The following is a 22375-nucleotide window of genomic DNA, read 5'->3' on the forward strand; positions in this document are numbered from 1 at the left end:
GCAAGCGCCCTCAGCCACGCGCAGCCATTGTTGACAAAGAACGATCGATGGATTTAATGAATTGGGGTAACACCGATGGTTTTATAAACATGTTATTTATGTAATGGTTGTCCTAAATCACTCTATATGTTACGTCAGGCCCGTTCTCAGCTCCTCATTTGTGTTTGTCACGTTAGCATACCTATCGTTTAGCCTGTTGCTATCGTATCGAATGATCGATGGATTTAATGAATTGGAGTGACACCAATGGTTTTATAAACATGTTATTCATGTAATAGTTGTCCTTAATCACTCTATATGTTACATCAGGCCCGTTCTCAGCTCTTTGTTTCTGTTTGTCACGTTAGCATACCTATCGTTTAGCCTGTTGTTGCTATCGTTTAGCCTGTTGTTGCTCATTCATGACTGTTTTTGGTGTGGGATTTTGTCAAATAAATTGCCCCCCAAAATGCGACTTATACTCCGGAGCGACTTATGTATGTTTTTTTTCACTTTTGGGGCATTTTATGGCTGGTGCGACTTATACTCCGGAGCGACTTATAGTCCGGAAAATACGGTAGATCTGTGGAATAAAGACGAGGCTGACGTCAGGGCGCACGTGTGGCGATGTTGACAAAGGACGAGGAATTTGATCGATGGATTTAATGGATTTAAAGTGCACGGATGGTTTGATAATATTATTGCTTATATTATAGTTATTTGAAATATAGTTTATCTATCGTTATATGAGCCTGTGGAATATTTTGAAGTGCAAGCGCCCTCAGCCGCGCGCACCCATTGTTGACAAAGAACGATCGATGGATTTAATGAATTGGAGTGACACCGATGATTTTATAAACGTGTTATTTACGTAATTGTTTTCTTTAATAATTCTATGTTACGTCAGGCCCATTCTCAGCTCTTTGTTTGTGTTTGTCACGTTAGCATACCTATTGTTTAGCCTGTTGCTATCGTATCGAACGATTGATGGATTTAATGAATTGGAGTGACACCGATGTTTTTATAAACATGTTATTTATGTAATAGTTGTCCTAAATCACTCTATATGTTACGTCAGGCCCGTTCTCAGCTCCTCGTTTGTGTTTGTCACGTTAGCATACCTATAGTTTAGCCTGTTGCTATCGAACGATCGATGGATTTAATGAATTGGAGTGACACCGATGGTTTTATAAACATGTTATTCATGTAATAGTTGTCCTTAATCACTCTATGTGTTACGTCAGGCCCGTTCTCAGCTCTTTGTTTGTGTTTGTCACGTCAGCATACCTATCGTTTAGTCTGTTGTTGCTATCGTTTAGCCTGTTGTTGCTCGTTCATGACTGTTTTTGGTGTGGGATTTTGTCGAATAAATTGCCCCCCAAAATGCGACTTATACTCCGGAGCGACTTATATATGTTTTTTTTTTTTACTTTTTGGGGCATTTTATGGCTGGTGCGACTTATACTCTGGAGCGACTTATAGTCCGGAAAATACGGTAGTCATTTGATATATAGTTTATTTAGAGTAACAACATCTATGTTGTTAGACTTCAGTAGTTTACGATTGTCTAGCAAGGCCGTGAAGGTAGCAAGGGGGGAAGAGTGATCATCATCGCTTGCTGTGTTGGCTCATATGTTGAGCTCTTGTTTTGTGAAATAAAGAGCCGGTTACCAAACCCACGTCTTGCCTGGTACTTTGGTAACGCTACAATATAGTTATATAGTATAAACAGTCGGCGGTTCGAAAAGTGAATCGTTCGAATTCCGAATCTATTTTTCCCATTACAAATAATGGAAATTTTTTAATTCGTTCCAGGACAAAAAACCCCGCCTTTTTTAAGCATTGTTTCATTTGCGCATTTTTGTCCGATCGTGCAACTGCAGCGCACCGCCGAACGCGCAACCGTAGCGCGCCGCCGACCGCGCAACTGCACCGCGTTGGTCGCATTATGATGACAGAGCCGTCGCTGAGATTTAGAAAATATTTTTAAAGTCCTGATGTACTTTCCAAAATTTAAGTGAACCTCAGTGCGCAGGGAGCTTAATTTTGTCCGATTGCGCAACTGCAGCGCACGGCCGTACGCGCAACCATAGCGCGCCGCCGACCGCGCAACTGCACCGCGCTGGTCGCGTTATTGTGACAGAGCCGTCGCTGAAATTTAGAAAATATTTTAAGTCCTGATGTACTTTCCAAAATTTAAGTGGACCTCAGTGCGCAGGGAGCTTAATTTGGTCTGATCGCGCAACCGCAGCGCGCCGGCCGCTCACTGTTGCATTGCTTTAACAGTGTCTTTGTGTTTTAGGATGGCTTTACTGCTCCCACTTGGTTTCTTTGGAGGAATGATTAAGGGTTAATACAATCCTCAAAGTAACGAAAATACAATAACAACGGAGTCAGTCGGCATCCGGGCCGCGCGATTGGGCTTTCTCGGGTCCTCTCGGCTCATGTTCGACCTCCAAAATTTGTTCGACAACCGAAGCAAAACAATCTCAAATTTTTCGTTCGAATTCCGTTTTGTTCGAGAACCGGGACGTTTGAAAACCGAGGTTTGACTGTAACTATATTGTACTCCCCGAGAGTCCCAGCCGCAATTGAATCGAATCGCACACACTTCCGGGGTTAGAAGCGCCGGTGTTTACACAAAGGACGAAGATTCCAATGGATTTAATGATTTGGAGTGACACGGATGGTTCGATAAAATTGTCGTTTATATTATTGTTATTTGATATATAGTTTAATTGTACCGGCGATTCATACTCAAAAACTGTATATACTGTGCATTTTAAAATGTCTTCTTTTATAGCGGTGGTCCCCAACCACCGAGGCGCAAAGCGATACAGGATTGAGGCAAAAAATAAATAAAAATATCAAAAAAAATACTGTTAAATATTTTAATTGGAAAATTGACCGGATTCTCTCCTTTACATCAGCCTATGAAGTCAAATTGTCTGGGTTGCGTGACGCTGATATTGACTCAACAACCTCACAAAGTAAGTAAATTAAATAGACTTACAAATCGACTTTTCAATGGGGAAAAGAGACAGTAAGGGTGTAACACGAGCCTAAGCCGAAGAAGAATAAAACAGTAATACCAGATACTACCAAAAGATGCACTTGAAATACGCAGATGTGGGGAATTTACGGCGGCTCGGTGGTGCACTGGTTAGCATGACCACCTCACAGTTAGGAGGGTGCAGGTTAGATTCCACCTCCGGCCCTCCCTGTGTGGTGTTCGCATGTTCTCCCCGTGTCCGCGTGGGTTTTCTCCGGGCACTCCGGTTTCCTCCCACATCCCCAAAACACGCTTGGTAGGCCGATTGAGCACTCCGAATTGTCCCTAGGTGTGAGTGTGAGTGCGAATGGTTGTTTCGTCTATGTGTGCCCTGCGATTGGCTGGCAACCGGTTCAGGGTGTCCCCCGCCTACAGCCTGATGACGGCTAGGATAGGCTCCAGAACGCCAGCGACCCCCGTGGGTACAAAGCGGTACAGAAAATGGATGGATGGATTGATGGGCAATTTACTAAATTTTGCCGGTCCGTTATTTTTCCTTTGTCTGTGACCTGGGCACCCTTCTGTCATCAGTCCGTCCTTATTCACAATAATCATTAGCCGGTCCATCTTCGTTATTTAAAAAGGGCTGCTATCAGTTCGTCAATCGTCATTTAACACCCGCTCAAAGGGAAAAAGATCATAGCCCAACAGATGAAAATCCCATCCATCCTTCCATCCATTTTCTTCCGCTTATCCAGGGTCGGGTCGCGGGGGCAGCAGCTTTAGGAGGGACTCCCAGACTTCCCTCTCCCCAGCCGCTTCATCCAGCTCATCCCGGGTGATCCTAAGGAGTTCCTAGGCCAGCCGTGAGACAGTCTCTCCAGCGCGTCCTGGGCCGTCCACGGGGTCTCCTACCGGAGGCATCCAGGAGGCATCCTGATGAGATGCTCGAGCCACTTCATCTGGCTCCTCTCAACGTGGAGGAGCAGCGGCTCTACTCCGAGTCTCTCCCGGATGACTGAGCTTCTCACCTTATCTCTAAGGGAGAGCCCGGACACCCTGCGGAGGAAACTCATTTCGGCCGCTTGTATCCGGGATCTCGTTCTTTCGGTCACGACCCATAGCTCGTGATCATAGGTGAGGGTAGGAGCGTAGATCGACTGGTAAATTGAGAGCTTTGCCTTTTGGCTCAGCTCTCTCTTTACCACGACGGACCGGTACAGGGTCCGCATTACTGCCGACGCTGCACCGATCCACCTGTCGATCTCGCGCTCCATCTTGCCTTCACTCGTGAACAAGACCCCAAGATACTTGGAACTCCTCCACTTGGGGCAGGATTTCATCCCCGATCCGGAGAGGGCATTCCACCCTTTTCCGACCGAGGACCATGGACTCTGATTTGGAGGTGCTGACCCTCATCCCGACCGCTTCACACTCGGCTGTGAACCGCTTCAGTGAGAGCTGGAGATCACGGCTTGAAGAAGCCAACAGCACCACGTCGTCTACAAAAAGCAGAGACGTGATGCTGAGGTCCCCAAACCGGACATCCTCAACGCCTTGGCTGCACCTAGAAATTCTGAAATTCTTCTCCAAGTCCACAAAACGCATGTGGACTGGTTGGGCAAACTCCCATGCCCCCTCGAAGATCCTGACGAGGGTGTAGAGCTGGTCCACTGTTCCACGGCCAGGACAAAAGCCACACTGCGCCTCTTGAATCCGAGGTTCGACCTCCCGACGGACCCTCCTCGCCAGCACCCCTGAATAGACCTTACCAGGGAGGCTGAGTGTGATTCACCTGTAATTGGAACACACACTCTGGTCCCCCTTCTTAAAGAGAGGACCCACCACCCCAGTCTGCCAATCCAGAGGCACCGTCCCCAATGTCCACGCAATGTTGTAGAGCCGTGTCAGCCATGACAGCCGCACAACATCCAGAGCCTTTAAGAACTCTGGGTGGATCTCATCTACCCCTGGGGCCAAGCCCCCGAGGAGTTTTTTAACTACCTCAGTGCTGTGCATCTGGAGCAGCTAGCGTGCTATCGGGCGGACCGGGCCATTGCAAAAGGGGGAAAATCGCGAGGAGGAGGAATATGTGTCTACATCCGTGACGAATGGTGCCGGGACTCTGTAGTTGTATGCAAGCACTGCTCGCCACTGGCGGAGTTTGTGATCAGTAAGTGCTGTCCTTTTTACCTGCCAAGGGAATTTACTGCGATTCTGCTAGTCGCGGTATACATCCCGCCTTCCAACATCGAAAGCGACAGGATCGCGGCTCTTAGTGAACTGTACCAGGCTGTCAGTGAACAACAGACGGCGCACCCTGACGGTTTCACCATCTTAGCTGGGGATTTTAATCATGCTAACATGAAGTCTGTTTTTCCGAGGCTTCACCAGCATGTTAATTTTCCAACACGTGGTGACATCTTCCTGGACCTGGTCTACTCCACACAAAGGAGCTTTCAAAGCCACCCCCCTCCCCCATCTTGGACTTTCTGATCATATCACTGTTATGCTTTTGCCCGCATACAGACAAATGGTGAAGGCATCCAGGCCGGTTCGCAAGCGGGTAAGATTGTGGCCTGAGGGTGCCTCTGATGCGCTTCGAGACTGCTTTGGCACTACTGACTGGGACATGTTTAAGCAGGCGGCCACAAGCAACAATCGGCCGGACATAGAGGAGTATACTGACTGTTTCCTCTTACATTGCGAAGTGCATTGATGATGTGACCCACACAAAATTCATCGTCACTCGGGCTAACTGGAAGCCATGGCTGACAGGGGCTGTCCTCAGGCTGCTGAGGGCCAGGGACAAAGCCTTCAGAGCGGGGAATGAAGCTGGCTTGAGAACAGCGAGGGCCGACCTGTCCCGGGGCATCAAGGAAGCGAAAAGGGCATTCTTTTGCAAGATTACCGCCCACTTCAAGAACAGCAGGGACGCGCGGAGCCTATGGCAGGGCATTCAGACCATCACGGACTACAAGCCCGCGCCGCAGAGCTGTGAGGGCGACGTCCGTCTGCTCAACGATCTGAACCGCTGCTTTGCTCGCTTCGACCCTCAGAACAGCACTTGCCCGCTGAAGACCCCTCCCCCTCCACACGAGCAGCCCGTGTGCCTCTGTGCCGATAGCGTGAGGAGGGCGCTTGCCGCTGTCAACACCCGTAAGGCGGCGGGCCCTGACAACATCCCAGGTCGAGCGCTGAAGGACTGCGCTGGGGAGCTGATGGGTTTCTTCACGGACATTTTTAACATTTCCCCGCAGCAGGCCATCGTCCCTTCGTGTTTCAAGGTTGCCACCATCGTACCTGTGCCGAAGAAACCTGCTCCGTCCTGCTTCAATGACTACCGCCCTGTGCACTGCTTCCCCCTCCTGAGATGCCGGATGGTGGACCAGAATTTCCTCGAAGCCGTCCGGAAGTCATTCTCTATGGCCTCGCCAAACTCCTCCCACGCCCAGGTTTTTGCCTCAGCAACCGCCGAAGCTGCGTTCCACTTGGCCATCCGGTACCAGTCAGCTGCCTCCGGAGTCCTGCAGGCCAAAACGACCCGATAGGACTCCTTCTTCAGATTGACGGCATCCCTTACCGCCGGTGTCCACCAGCGGGTTCGGGGATTGCCACCACGACAGGCACCAACGACCTTACGGCCACAGCTCCGGTTGGCTGCCTAAACAATGGAGGCGCGGAACATGGTCCACTCGGACTCAATGTCCCCCGCTGCCTCCGGGACGTGGGAAAAGCCCTGCCGGAGGTGGGAGTTGAAGCTCTTCCTGACAGGGGATTCTGCCAGACGTGTCCAGCAGACCCTCACAGTATGTTTGGCCCTACCAGGTCGGACCAGCATCTTCCCCCACCATCGGAGCCAACCCACCACCATGTGGTGATCAGTTGACAGCTCCGCCCCTCTCTTTACCCGAGTGTCCAAAACATGCGGCCGCAAATCCGATGACACTACAAAGTCGATCATTGAACTGCGGCCTAGGGTGTCCTGGTGCCAAGTGCACACATGGACACCCTTATGTTTGAACATGGTGTTTATTATTAAGTCCAATAATAGAACATCGCTCGGGTTCAGATCGGGGGGGCCGTTCCTCCCAATCACGCCCTTCCAGGTCTCACTGTCATTGCCCATGTGAGCATTGATGTCACCCAGTAGAACAATGGAGTCCCCAGAAGGAGCGCTCTCCAGCACTTCCTCCAGGGACCCCAAGAAGGATGGGTACTCTGAGCTGCTGTTTGGTGCATAGACACAAACAACAGTCGGGACCCGTCCCCCCACCCGAAGGCGGAGGGAGGCTACCCTCTCGTTCGCCGGGGTGAACCCCAATGTGCAGGCGCCCAGCTGGGGGGCAATAAGTATACCCACACCTGCTCGACGCCTCTCACCGTGGGCAATTCCAGAGTGGAAGAGAGTCCAACCCCTCTCGAGAGGGCTTGTACCGGAACCCAAACTGTGTGTGAAGGCAAGTCCGACTATGTCTAGTCGGAACTTTACTGCCTCGCACACCAGCTCGGACTCCTTTTCAGCCAGAGAAGTGACATTCCATGTCCCAAGAGCCAGCTTCTGCAGCCGGGGATCGGACCACCAAGGTCCCTGCCTTTGGCCACTGCCCAAATCACAATGCACCCGACCCCTTTGGCCCCTCCCACAGGTGGTGAGCCCATGGAAAGGGGGACCCACGTTTCCTTTTCGGGCTGTGAAGGCCCGGCCACCAGACGCTCGCCTTCGAGCCCCACCTCCAGGCCTGGCTCCAGAGGGGGGCCTCGGTAACTCGCGTCTGGGCGAGGGAAATCTGAGTCCATAAATCTTTTAGATGGATGAAAAACCCAATTTGATTGAAATAGTACAGTGTATATATCATAGTATGTAGACCATACGAAGCCTCTGCGCTTATCTGGTATGCAATGCTAAGGCTAAAAAGTCATTAAATATTGTGGAGAAAAAATTTGTTGCTTTTGTGGTTATTGTGGCATAGCATTGCACTCCCTCAAACATTGGGGGCTGAGAATATTATTTATAAACATATTTTACAATCTCAAATTGAATGCTGGAGATGCTTGCCTGGGGCTACAATAATTTCTGACAGGGCTACAGTATCACCACCGAGCATAGGTGCAGCGCCATCCCTGCTCTTATACCATGATTTATTATTTTCCTATGAAGCTTCGACATCATTCAGGGGTATCAAACTCATTTTTGTCGCGGGCCGCATCGTAATCATATTTTCCTTCGGGCCATTATGACAGTCAACGCCATAGTATAGGCCAATGGTCCCCAACTACCGGGCCGCGGACTGGTACCGGTCCGTGGGTCACTTGGTACTGGGCCGCTAAGCCGCACAGGGGAAAACATTTTTTTTATCGACGATCAATTAATTCAGGTCAAGACGCTTGTTTCCCCAGTCGAGCCCGCAAAGCTAGCAAAAATGAGTAAGAATTTATTTTGAAAAATATAAAAAATTGGCGATTCTCTCCCAATTACATCCGTCGGTTCAGGTCAAGACACTCGTCTCGGTCACGTGACATCACCTCAGTCGAGCCCGCAAAGCAAGCAAAGATGAGCAAGAAACAGAGATGTTTGGAAAGGTTCTTCGGAAAGGGAAAAAAGCCCAATGAGGAGACGGAAGAAGAAGAGGCTATGACTTCTAAGAAAAGGAAAGCTGCATTTAAAAGAAAATTTCTGGAGTCCTACTTAAAATATGGATTTATCGCCACAGGTGACTCTGACGCGCCAAGCCCACTCTGCATAATATGTGGCGACAGGCTAGCTAACGAGGCAATGAAGCCTTCAAAACTGCTTCGGCACATGAAGACCAAGCATCCTACATTAAAAGACAAACCTTAACCACTTTGGGTGTCATTGTCTCCGATTACGCCTAGATGGGACTGGCTTGTTTCTGAGAAACAAGCTCAGTGCTCCCACTAATTGAATGTAATGGTGAGTTTTATTTTTATATTATACTTGTTTTTATGCCAGTCGTATCATTTTATTTCATCGTATTTATATATTTATTATAAATGTATTATTTATTTATCTAAATGTATTATTTATTTATATAAAGGCCGGTCTGCGAAAATATTTCTGACACGTAACCGGTCCGTGGCGCAATAAAGGTTGGGGACCACTGGTATAGGCTACACACCAAACTGATGAATAAGTTTTGAAATAAGAGATGAGTAGAAACTGTTCCAATATTTTAAAAGGATGAATGGTAATAAAGATAAGTAAAAATTACTAGCAATACCTCTATTTTGTGGAATGAAGAAAATTTGTAATTTTGATATTGACAAGTGACGTCGATACACAATGTGTCTTCGCGGGCCACATAAAATGCTGTGGTGGGCGGTATCAGGCCCTCGGCAGGTTTCATCTATATCATACAAGATGTAAAAATACACCAGTATTGTTGTCTTCGTAGCTTCTCTGTACATTTACACTCAAAAAAGCAGCAAAAAAACCTCTCTGACAACTGCAGTACAATTATTATTTTTTTTTTACCTTGTCATTGAAGACACGCATTGTGTCAAGAGTGTGGAGGTTTTGCTCCAGCAAAGCAGTTCCAGCAGAGTATAGGTTTACTTCATCCAGCTGAAGTACAGCTACTGCCACCCAAAACAGAGCTTTATGCATAGGAGATTCCTGGAGTCGGACAGACAGACACAAAATGAAGAGAGGGGGATGAAGTTAAAATTGTTAACATTTCAAAGCACACACTAACCCTAACCATTTCTATTAAGAATGGAAAATATACATGGGCAATTGTCGTTGTTGGCTCATTGAGCTTGTTTTATTAAATAAAGAGCCGGTTACCAAACCCACGTCTTGCCTGGTATTTTGATAACGCTACAATATAGATATATACGTAGATCTGTGGAATAATTGGAGCCGCAACTGACGACGAGTCTGACGTCAGCGGCGCATGGAGTTCCGGAGTCAACAGCTGTTTTTCTTTCTTTCTTTTTTTTTTTAAGTGACACAGAGGACGAAGATTTCGATGGATTTAATGATTTGGAGTGACACGGATGGTTCGATAAAATTGTTGTTTATATTATAGTTTGATATATAGTTTATATATAGTTATATGGGCCTGTGGAATTAGTTGAACTGCAACTGACGTCAGCGGTGAACCGCACACACTTCCGGGGTTAGAAGCGCCGATGTTTACACAAAGGACGAAGATTCCAATGGATTTAATGATTTGGAGTGACACGGATGGTTCGATAAAATTTTTGTTTATATTATTGTTATTTGATATATAGTTTATATCTCGTTATATGGGCTTGTGGAATAATTTGAACTGCAACTGACGACGAGTCCGACGTCAGCGGCGCGCCGTTTACACAAAGGACGAATAATTCGATGGATTTAATAATTTGGAGTGACACAGATGGTTTGACAAACGTGTTCTTTGTGTTATAGTTATTTTAATCACTGTTAATGTTACGTCAGGCCCGTTCTCAGCTCCTCGTTTGTGTTTATGTCACGTTAGCATACCGTATCATTTAGCCGGTTGTTGCTGGTTCATGTCTGTTCTTATTGTTGCATGTTGTCAAATAAATTTCCCCCAAAATGCGACTTAAACTCCGGTGCGACTTATATACAGTGGGGGAAATAAGTATTTGACCCCTTGCTGATTTTGCAGGTTTGCCCACTTGCAAAAAATGCAATGATCTATAATTTTAATCATATGTACATTCTAACAGTGAAAGATGGAATCCCAAAGAAAATTCCAGAAAATCACATCATATGAATTTATAAAAATTGATAACCGTCTGATGAGGAAAAACAAGTATTTGAACCCCTGGACAAACAGCATGTTAATATTTTGTAGAAAAGCCATTATTGGCCAGCACAGATGTCAAACGGTTTTTATAGTTGGTGACAAGCTTTGTGCACATTTCGGCAGGGATGTTGGCTCACTCCTCCCTGCAGACAGCCTCCAAATCATTCAGGTTCCGAGGTTGTCGCCTGGCAACTCAAATTTTAAGCTCCCTCCAAAGATTTTCAATTGGATTCAGGTCTGGAGACTGGCTAGGCCACTCCAGAACCTTGATGTGCTTCTTCTTCAGCCACTCTTTTGTTGCTTTGGCGGTGTGCTTAGGATTGTTGTCGTGCTGAAACACCCATCCTTGACCCATCTTCAGCTCTCTCACTGAGGGAAGGAGATGTTGGTCCAGAATTCTACGATACATGGCCCCGTCCATCCTCCCCTCAATACGATGGAGTTGTCCCGTCCCCTTGGCTGAAAAGCACCCCCAACGCATGATGTTGCCACCACCATGCTTGACGGTGGGGATGATGTTCTTTGGGTTGTACTCGGTGTTCTTTGCCCTCCAAACACGACGAGTTGAGTTGAGGCCAAAAAGTACTATTTTGGTCTCATCTGACCACATCACCTTATTCTAGGCCTCTTCTGAGTCGTACAGGTGGTGAATGGCGAACTTCCTGCGGGCCTGTACATGATTCTTCTTGAGCAGGGGGACCTTACGTGCGCGGCAGGATTTCAATCCATCACGGCGTAGTGTGTTACCAACCATTTCTTTTGTAACTGTGGTCCCAGCTGCCTTCAGTTGATTCATCAGTTCCCCCCTTGTGGTTTTGGGATGATTCCTCACCATTCGCATGATCAGGGAGACCCCACGAGGTGAGATCTTGTGCGGAGGCCCAGACCGAGGGAGGTTGGCGGTGGTGTAGTGCTTCTTCCATTTCCTGATAACTGCACCGACAGTTGGTCTTTTCTCTCCAAGTTGCTTTCGGATTCTCTTGTAGCCCATCCCAGCCTTGTGCAGATCAACAATCTTGTCCCTGATGTCCGTAGAAAGCTCTTTGGTCTTGCCCATGGTGGTGATGTTGGATGCTGGTTGTTTGGGTGTTGACAGGTGTCTTTTATACAGGTAAAGAGGTGAGGCAGGTGTATTTGATGTAGATAATTGGTTGGGATTGGAGCTGTATCTTAAAGAAAGACTAACTGGCTTGTAGGAGCCAGAATACTTGCTGTTTGCCCAGGGGTTCAAATACTTGTTTTTTCTCATCAGACGGTTATCAATTATTATAAATTCATATGATGTGAATTTCTGGAATTTTCTTTGGGATTCTGTCTCTCACTGTTAGAATGTACATATGATTAAAATAGTAGATCGTTGCATTCTTTGTAAGTGGGCAACCCTGCAAAATCAGCAAGGGGTCAAATACTTATTTCCCCCACTGTATGTTGTTTTTCCCCTTTATGGTGCATTTTATGGCTGGTGCGACTTATACTCCGGTGCGACTTGTAGTCCGAAAAATACGGTACATCACATCCGTTGGGGCGGGACAAACCAAAGTAATGAGTGTTGCCAAATAGAAATCCGAATAATAAACATGGCGGCTTCGCAAATCCGCCATGTTTATTACGAATCCGCCATGTTTATTACGGGGCGAGACTTTCGTAGTCCAAACAACTCAAGGATTTCGAAGTGGAGAGAGCAAAATGTTCCGTTTTTGGACGCATCAATCCACACAAATCATTGCACCACCCACCAACATCAGAATCTCAAAGAAGTGCCTGGTTAAATTTCATTTTTCAAGCAGTGTTCCCACATCTGTGGGCAAAGTCCTGCTTGTTTAAGGAGTGTTTCAGAATTCTTTTGTCAGTATAGAGAAGAATTTGCCGAAAGACTTCCTTTTGTTGATGGTTCAGTTCCTTTAATCTATGGAAACAATGGAAACGGTAAAGCGGTAATTGAGATGACACAAGAATAATAAACTGTATTTCACTTTAATAATATTGCATGTCTATGCACTTGTTATCATAGCACTAGCCTTTCTGCTGATTTTGGAGCTGTGTGCGCTATGTTTTCATTTCTTGTGGGTGTATTTTGAGTAGTTGTATCAGATGAATCGCATCGAAGGTGCTGTTTTATTCTTGGGGAACACAATAATGTGTTAAATGCATAATGCTTCTCGCTAACGCTAGCATTAGCTTACTTCATAGATTGACTGCAGTGCTTTTTGACAAGATGTTCATAGCCTTAGCATCAGTTTTTTTGCTGATTTTGGAGCTGTGCGCTCTATGTTTTCACTTTTTGTGGGTGTATTTTGAGTACCGTAATTTCCGGACTATAAGTCGCGTTTTTCTTTCATAGTTTGGGTGGGGGGGGGGGCGACTTATACTCAGGAGCAACTTATGTTTTTTTTCACAAATTTTTACTTGATCATTATTAAGACATCACTTACTTACAAGTATAGTTGACCGCTTCCCATGTTATTTTTAGTATAGTTGATCACTTCACATGCTTTTATATCTTTATCTTGAACATATTCAAAACATAAAAAATAGAAAAAACAAATAAAGCAATTAACACTTTAAAGCACCATATCCAAGTCCACTGTCAGCTGTATGTACACTTGCTTCATTTTTGCTCCTCTTATATTTATTATTATTATTTATCATTATTTGTTTATTTATCATTTATTCAACACTCTTATTTATTCATTGTTTGTGCCTTCTTGGTTTTTTTTGTGTTGCTTGTATGCATATGTGTACTATCTCACCGAGGGATAGTGGGAACGTAATTTCAATCTCTTTGTGTGTCTTGGTATATGAAAAAAAAAAATCGACAATAAAGGAGACTTTGACTTTGATAAAACAACCAAATAAACAAAACAAAAAACTACATCTGAAAAAAATTATATTTTCAGACGAAACTGGATGAGGGCGCTCTAAATTTCACCGTTTGCCGTGACTCATCAACTGTGTGGGCTTAAGAAAAATGGCACCAAAAAGAAACTCATATTTTGCAGGTTACAAACTTCAAGTTGTAAAATATGCAGCTGAAAACAGTAATCGAGCAGCAGAAAGAAAGTTTGGAGAACCGTGATGTACCAAAGCATTACTGTAATTTGAATTTCAAGTGACGTCAGTGGCACGGCACGGCGCGGCGGTTGTTTACATAAAGGACAAACGTATTCATGTAATCGTTTTCTTTAATAACTCTATATGTTACGTCAGGCCCATTCTCAGCTGTTCGTTTGTGTTTGTTACGTTAGCATACCTATCGTTTAGCCTGTTGCTATCGTATCGAACGATCGATGGATTTAATGAATTGGAGTGACACCGATGTTTTTATAAACATGTTATTTATGTAATAGTTGTCCTAAATCACTCTATACGTTACGTCAGGCCCGTTCTCAGCTCCTCGTTTGTGTTTGTCACGTTAGCATACCTATCGTTTAGCCTGTTGCTATCATATCGAACGATCGATGGATTTAATGAATTGGAGTGACACCGATGGTTTTATAAACATGTTATTCATGTAATAGTTGTCCTTAATCACTCTATATGTTACGTTAGGCCCGTTCTCAGCTCTTTGTTTGTGTTTGTCACGTTAGCATACCTATCGTTTAGCCTGTTGTTGCTATCGTTTAGCCTGTTGTTGCTCATTCATGACTGTTTTTGGTGTGGGATTTTTGTCGAATAAATTGCCCCCCAAAATGTGACTTATACTCCGGAGCGACTTATAGTCTGGAAAATACGGTACTTGTATCAGATGAATTGCATCGAAGGTGCTGTATTATTCTTGGGGAACACAACAATGTGTTAAATGTATTAGTTAGCTTCTTGCTAGTGCTAGCATTAGCTTCGTAGCTTGACTGCAGTGCTTGTTTACAAAACGTTCATAAATATTGTGAGGGGATTTATTTTTTTTACGTTATGTATGTATGGACTAGTCTTCTGCCGTTGACATCTTTTAATCAATCAAAACGTTTGTGGCCCAAGTAAACACTACCTCTGCTAAAAAACTACAAATATGTCGACCGGAAAGGTAGGTGCACATCTTGCGGGCTGGAGAGTGTGGGGTGTGAACTATCTCATTTGGATTTAAAGAGACCGCATCAAAACGGCTTGCTGTGAGCCGCACCTCAGAACAAGTAGAAAAGAGGGACTTGTGATCAAAACAAGGAATTCAGACAAAAGCATTGCTGTTCCACTTTATATAGACCACAACTGAATGAGTAAAACGTATAACAGTAGAATTTATTACCGTGATACGTGGGTTTTACCCATACAAAGCTATACTTAAAGCTATTTGCCTGAGATAAGTTAATCTCAGGCAAATAGCTTTGTTACCAATAATAATTTAAATAAGAACATTTTGGTTGTGATATTGGGGAATCGAAATTATATCAAAAAAAAAAAAAAAAAAGAAGGGCCCAGGCTAAAATAGTTTGGGAGCCACTGTTATGCAAAAAAATCTCCATCCTAGAAGTCATACCTTGCTGAGGAGAGGCTGCAACTTGGTCAGCGCAATGACAGTAGCCTCTATCAACACTTGGCTGTTGTAATTGTCAGGACCCTTAAGACAGCTTTCAAGACCCTGAAGATGTGAAAAATAAGGAATGGCTACATGGTGTTCCAAATTATTTTATAGTATTCAAAGCCACACAATATCGATCCAGTGACAAGTCAGTGTTCTTTTTTACCCGGTCTATGCTGAGGAGAGGGCTGGCCTTGCTAAGTATTCGGATTATCTGCTTGATCTGACCGTGGCTGACCCTTTTACTGATGCATCCAAACACCACAAGGGCTCTGGGCTGGAGGGAAGGGTTGTACTGGAATGCAAACCTGGTCACAGAAAAAAACATTATTCAAAATAATTTAACAATCATGGTTAATAATAATAATAATAATAATACTTCTGTGCAAGCTCTGTCCACTGGTCCAACCATTTACAAGCTGGGATGTCCCTCATACAAGCCTGGGAAGAATATGCAAAAGGCATTAATCAGCAATCTTGTAATAAATGTATAACTAGGATAGTTCTAAAAAACACTGTGGTGGTGGAAAAATGACTGACTTCCATGATTTCTAGTAAGGCCTCTGTGACAGTCTCCAAGGAAGACAGGGCAAAAGTCTCCCTTTCATATGACCCAGGGGAGAAGGAGCGGTCTCTGTAGCTGGAGCGGAACGCAATGACAGCTGCTGACTTGACTTTGCTGATCCCAAAGAGCAGGTAAAACTTGGGCAAGGAGAACTCTGTCAGGCTCAATCGCAGCACCTGCTTTGTCTCTTCTAAAAAATACAAAAAAGATCAGCAAAAAAAAGTTTTTTTTCCCCCAAAGATAAGGTTTGCCCATATCATACAAATAAACCTTGTCTAAAACAAAATGATGTGATTAAGTTCTTACCGCTGAAGTTAAGCTGTGAGCAAGTACAAAGGGAATGAATGATATTGATGACTAAACCATGGGTAGAGGCCCTGAGAGACAGGGGCCCAGTCGCTACCAGCAGGGTCACCACATGGAACAGGTACGGCAGGTGGGCAGCAACATCCAAAGAGTTGTTGAAAGAAAGCATTAGCATGTAACGCGCCAAAATGGCAATGTCATCCCACATCAGGTGCTGCTCTAGTGTTGGTGTTGGTGACAAGCACGTCTTGTCGATGATCTTACACATTCGGCCAATTACCTGTCACAAAGAAAAACAAAGAAGATTGTCATTCAACCACTAGAACACAAGTTTTTTTTTCTACTGTATGTGGTGTACGTATTGGGTGTTTCATAGAAACATGTTTAAGATGGAGTTATTGAAAGCTCTTCATTTCGACACACGCAGCTGCCGTGGCGAGGTGCTGTTCACGAAGAAAAATCCTGCTGTTTTTGAGGGTCTGAACCTGAGCATAAAACATTGCACACACTAGTATGAAAAGCAATATTTTAGAGATTTTATGTGAAAGTTTCACAAAATGGCTCTACAGTGCCTCCTACCAATATTTAACAAAGAAATCACGGTTCTACCTTTCACTACTAGAGCTGTGAAAATTGGGAAACGACATATGTAACAGCTCAAGACCTAAAAATAATTATTTTGTAGAGCCATGCTAAAGCTAACAAAGTCCGCCACTTGACTATCTCGGAATTGGGTTGCATTTTTGGCCTTTTATAGAGATCACAAACTCCTAGAGATTATATCCCTTTTATCCCATTATTTTCAAACTTTGGGTGTTTCATCTAAAAATGTTTCGGATGATAAATTATTGAAAGCTTTTTATTTTGTCGCACGCGGTTGGCGTGACAATGCACTGTTTCCAAAGAAAAATCAAGTTAAGTCAAGTCAAGTTTATTTGTATAGCCCTAAATCACAAACTGGCTGTTGCTTTTGAGGTGAAAACTCATGAAACTTTGCACATACAGACCCAACATAAAAATGTACATTTTAGAGATTTATTGTGCAAGTTTAAAAAAAATGCCTCAAAAACACCCTATATTTAAGTGAGTTGTTATCCTATGTGGAAGTACCACAAACATGCAAGTACCGTATTCTTCGGACTATAAGTCGCGTTTTTTTTTTTCATAGTTTGGGTGGGGGGGCGACTTATACTGAGGAGCGACTTATATGTGAATTTTTTCACAAATTTTCAAAATTCAAAAATAAAAAAAGGTGAAACCACGATAAACGAACCGCGATGTAGCAAGGGATTACTGTAATTTGAATTTCAAGTGACGTCAGCGGCGCGGTGGTTGTTTACATAAAGGACAAAGATTCGATCACGGGATGACGAAGGGCCCCATGTACTACCGGCATCATGAGTGGCTTTGTTTGTAAGTGACACGAAGAGTTTGAAGGATTTAATGATTTTGAGTGACACAGAAGGTTTGAAAAACTATTCTGGCTTTTACGCACGCCCGGTCCTACTCTACGGAGCTCTCTTTCACCTCCGTAGATGGAAGTCGGGGGCCGGCGCTCGGCCCGGTGACTGTCCGGGGACAGGTGGATGGGGCTCGGACATGGATTTTACGCACGCCTGGTCCTATTCTATGGAGCTCTCTTCCACCTCCGTGGCTGGAAGTGCCACCTCCGGGATGGAAGTCCACGTCGCCACACGCCTGAAGTCCACGCCGGTGCTTGGGGCCGTGTGGCGGTGAACTATTTATGTTATAGTTATTTGGTATATTTTATTTTGTGTAGCAACTTGTATACCAATCACGGATACCTATTTCAAGTGACTTTCACCACAAGCACAACATCCCAGACGAGATTGCGAGACCGCCGGGGTCTCCGTGGATTGTTGTCGGGTCTGGGAGGCGACGCAGGCGAAGAAGAGAGAGGAAGCAAAAGCGAGGCCGTCGGTCTGGCCTAATGCTAAGGCTACGTAAACAACCGCACAAGCCCCCTCTCCCGAGCCTGTTTCTCTCCAACGCCAGATCCCTGCTGCATAAAATGGATGACCTGGATCTACAGCTCACGGGAAACCACTACGTCCGGGACTGTTGTGTGATTATTATAACCGAAACCTGGCTGCGCCCGGATATCCCCGATGCCAGCATGCAGCTAGCAAGCCGCTCCCTGCTACGCGCGGACAGAACATTGGACTCCGGTAAACGCAGACGTGGGGGGCTTTGTATATATGTGCACGATAACTGGTGCAACAATGCGACCATCGTAGGCAGCCACTGCTGTCCGGACCTCGAGTACATGGCAGTCAGGTGCCGGCCTTTTTTCCTCCCGAGGGAGCTAGCTGTTGTTATCGTCATTGCTGTTTACATTCCACCCGACGCTGACGTAAGCACGGCACTCTCTCTCCTGCTGAGAGCTGTGAGTGAACAACAACGGGCTCACCCTGATGGCTTCCACATTGTAGCGGGGGATTTTAACAAGGCCAACTTAAAGACTGTACTGCCGAATTTCCACCAGCACGTAAAGTGTGCTTCACGGGGTGAGAACACCATGGACCATGTCTACACCAACATCAAACATGCATACAGAGCTATCGCCCTTCCCCACCTCGGGCAATCAGACCATCTGTCCCTCCTGCTCTTCCCTGCCTACACCCCCCTCAGACGCAAACTCAGACCCACCTTAAGGACCATCACCTCCTGGCCTGAGGATGCACTCCACAAACTCAAAGACTGTTTTCAACGGACAGACTGGGACCTGTTCGACCACCAGGAGCTGGGGACACACACAGACACAGTTCTGGGCTACATCCAGTTCTGCACCAGCAATGTGACTGTGACCAAAACCATCCGGGTCTTCCCTAACCAGAAACCCTGGATGTGCAGCCAGGTCCGCTCTCTCCTCAGAGCCCGCGACACTGCCTTCAGGTCAGGAGACAGAGCTCTGTACAGCGCTGCCAGAGCTGAGCTGAGGAGAGGAGTCAAACGGGCGAAAGCGGACCACAGACAACGCATCGAGTCCCACCTGTCCAGCAACAACGGCCGTAAGGTGTGGCAGGGCATCCAGGAGATCACCAACTTCAGGGGCAGTGCCGCTCAAGTCGAAGACCAAGGCGCACAGCTGGCAGAGGAGCTAAACAGCTTCTTTGCTCGGTTTGGAACATCCCAGCAGCACTCCCCTGTCCCTGCCCTGCCCCCTCCCCCACCCAGCTCTGACATCACTCCACTCACTGTTCAGGAGCACAAGGTCAGAAAGGTGCTCCTTGCAGTGAATCCCAGGAAGGCCGCAGGCCCGGATGGGGTCCCCGGCAAGGTGCTGAGGGCATGCGCTGAGGAGCTCGCCCCCACCTTCACCACGATCTTCAACCGCTCCCTGGCCCTAGCAACCGTCCCGCCCTGCCTGAAAACCTCAACCATCATCCCAGTGCCGAAGAAGTCGGCCATCTCTAGCCTGAATGATTACCGACCAGTGGCCCTCACTCCGGTGATCATGAAGTGCTTTGAGAGGCTGGTTCTTCAGCACATCAAGGATTATCTTCCCCCACACCTTGACCCCCACCAGTTTGCATACCGGACCAACAGATCCACAGAGGACGCCATCGCCGTAGCCCTCCATTGTGCGGTGAACCACCTGGAGCAGCAGCAGAGCTATGTCCGGATGCTCTTTGTGGATTACAGTTCGGCATTCAACACCATCCTCCCGGACAGACTCACCACAAAGCTGGACACTCTCGGACTCCCCTTTCTCACATGTGCCTGGATTAATGACTTTCTGACCAACCGACTCCAGGCTGTGAGAGTTGGCTCCCGCCTCTCCTCCACCCGTACGCTGAGCATCGGGCTGTGTGTTGAGCCCCCTCCTCTCCTGCCTCTACACTCACGATTGCAGACCGGCTCACAACCACAACCGGATTGTCAAGTTCGCCGACGATACCACTGTGGTCGGTCTCATCTCCAATGGCGATGAGGTAGCCTACAGAGAGGAGGTCCTGGAGCTGGTCGACTGGTGCTCTGAGAACAATCTCGCTCTGAACACCAAGAAGACCAACGAGCTCATCATAGACTTCAGAAGGCACAGCCCTGAGCCAACTCCCCTCTTCATCAACGGCGAGCAGGTGGAGAGGGTCCACAGCACCAAGTACCTGGGCGTCCACATCTCTGACCGGATCTCCTGGTCAGAGAACATCACCACCATCGTCAAGAAGGCTCAGCAGCGGTTATACTTCCTGAGAGTCCTCAGGAGGTACAACCTCAACACCGACCTGTTGCTGACCTTCTTCAGATCTTCCATTGAGAGTCTACTGACCTACTGCATCGTAGTATGGTTCGGCAGCTCCACCGCCGCTGACAGGGAGAAGCTGCAGAGAGTGGTGAAGGCAGCCCAGAGGATCATTGGCCGCCCTCTCCCCTCCCTTACGGACATCTACACTACCCGCTGCCTCAGCAGGGCTAAGGCCATCTCAGCGGACAGCTCCCACCCTGGCTCCGCCCTGTTTGACTTGTTGCCCTCTGGAAGACGCTACAGGCAAATGAAGACCAGGAAAAACAGACTCAAAAACAGTTTCTTTCCCCAAGCCATAGCCGCCCTCAACTCCAGCCGACACTGATGACACTTTCCTCCTGCACTACTACTGCACTTTGTCCGCACTACTGTTTCCGATTATTCATCTACTTTTCTATTAGTCGTTTACTTGACTATGTTACTCGTATCTACCTCATGCACTGGATGGAGGTCTCCAATTTCATTGTACTATGTAGAATAACAATAAAGGTTTTCTGATTTCTGATATGTTTTTATCGTTACAGTTCAGTAGCTGTTGGCTCGTTGAACTCTTGTTTTGTTAAATAAAGAGCCGTTTACCAAACCCACGTCTTTCCTTGTACTTTGTTAACGCTACAATATAGTTGTATACTAGATCTGTGGAATAACGACGAGGCTGACGTCAGTGGCGCACACGACAAAGGACGAGGAATTTGATGGATGGATTTAATGATTTGGAGTGACAGATGGTTTGGTAATATTATTGCTTATATAATAGTTTTGATATATAATTTATATATCGTTATATGGGCCTGTGGAATATTTTGAAGCGGCGAGCACCCGGCCAGCATTGTTGACATAAAGGACGATCGATGGATTTAATGAATTGGAGTGACACAGATGGTTTTATAAACCTGTTATTTATGTAATAGTTATTTGATTAACTCTGAATGTTACGTCAGACCTGTTCTCAGCTCTTCGTTTGTGTTTATGTCACGTTAGCATACCTATTGTTTAGCCTGTTGTTGCTCGTTCATGTCTGTTCCTGGTGTTGGATTTTGTCAAATAGATTTCCCCCAAAATGCGACTTATACTTCGGAGCGACTTATACATGTTTTTTTCACGTTATTGTGCATTTTATGGCTAATGCGACGTATGTTCCAGAGCGACTTTTAGTCCAAATAATACGGTAATCCAACGTGCAGGGATCCCAACGTAGCCAGGGTTGTGAGGGCCCTTATAGCTGCTCGCAGCTCTCGATATTTATTGTTCTTCAATTTCTATTATTTTTAGTATACTCATGTTTTATTCCCTAACTAATTCATTTTTTTTCATCATTTCAGGTAATATATAAAGTTGAGTTTTCAAAAACTCAACAAATTTTATTTTTCTCAAAATTCAAGGATATAAAGATCCAAGGAGGTTTTTCTTGTTATATTGATACAATGTTCAACATGATATGGCACAAATTACGAAGCCCGCGGTCCCTGGTTTACCCAGTGAGTCCCAAGACTTGTGAACCAAGCCAAAACACTAACATAACATAAATATGATAAAGAGAAAAGGGAGATTCACCATTTGAGTCTGTGCAAAGATGCATCAAAGGTGTGGATGTAGGAGAATGAAAATGCAAGGGGATTAAATTACACATTTACAAGGTCATTTTTGTAATTGACAAAAACAATAGAGAGCGTGAATAAAGTGTTCAATGTGCAGGGATACATGAGCATTAGGCTATGATACTTTTGAGTAGTTGAGTTTAGATAGTTTAACACTTACCAAGTTCTGAAGTCAATGAATAATTGATTTCATAATTGTCCATGCCTAGTCACAGGATAGTTTTGCATTTGTCTGTGTTTAGCTCAAACAAATTGAAAGCTAATGTATCTATAGTACGGGGGAAAGACACCCCATAATTTAAGGAAAGTTCTTTAGTGGATGACCTGAGCAATTAACCACATGAGCATAAATGAGGAAAGGCTGCAGTTAA

At 45.7% G+C, this 22375-nt stretch overlaps 1 protein-coding gene across 9 annotated transcripts in view; it reads right to left on the minus strand.

The window, feature by feature from the left end:
• Positions 1 to 22375, minus strand: part of nf1a (neurofibromin 1a) — a 176541-nt gene that overhangs the window by 36837 nt on the left and 117329 nt on the right. For 4 of the 9 annotated variants that reach the window (XM_068651275.1, XM_049725617.2, XM_068651274.1 and 1 more), the window contains 7 exons: positions 16137 to 16416; positions 15806 to 16020; positions 15645 to 15706; positions 15432 to 15573; positions 15224 to 15325; positions 9468 to 9608; positions 9214 to 9339 (listed from right to left, as the gene is read on the minus strand). In XM_068651275.1, coding sequence (XP_068507376.1) covers positions 9214 to 9339; positions 9468 to 9608; positions 15224 to 15325; positions 15432 to 15573; positions 15645 to 15706; positions 15806 to 16020; positions 16137 to 16416 — 1068 coding nt within the window. Of the gene's footprint in view, positions 1 to 9213; positions 9340 to 9467; positions 9609 to 13231; positions 13259 to 15223; positions 15326 to 15431; positions 15574 to 15644; positions 15707 to 15805; positions 16021 to 16136; positions 16417 to 16468; positions 16622 to 22375 lie in introns of those variants that run through there. The other 5 variants (XM_049725628.2, XM_068651277.1, XM_049725627.2 and 2 more) reach the window with 3 other exon arrangements.

This window comes from Syngnathus scovelli, chromosome 7 (genome assembly GCF_024217435.2).
Source record: "Syngnathus scovelli strain Florida chromosome 7, RoL_Ssco_1.2, whole genome shotgun sequence".
Lineage (NCBI taxonomy): Eukaryota > Metazoa > Chordata > Actinopteri > Syngnathiformes > Syngnathidae > Syngnathus > Syngnathus scovelli.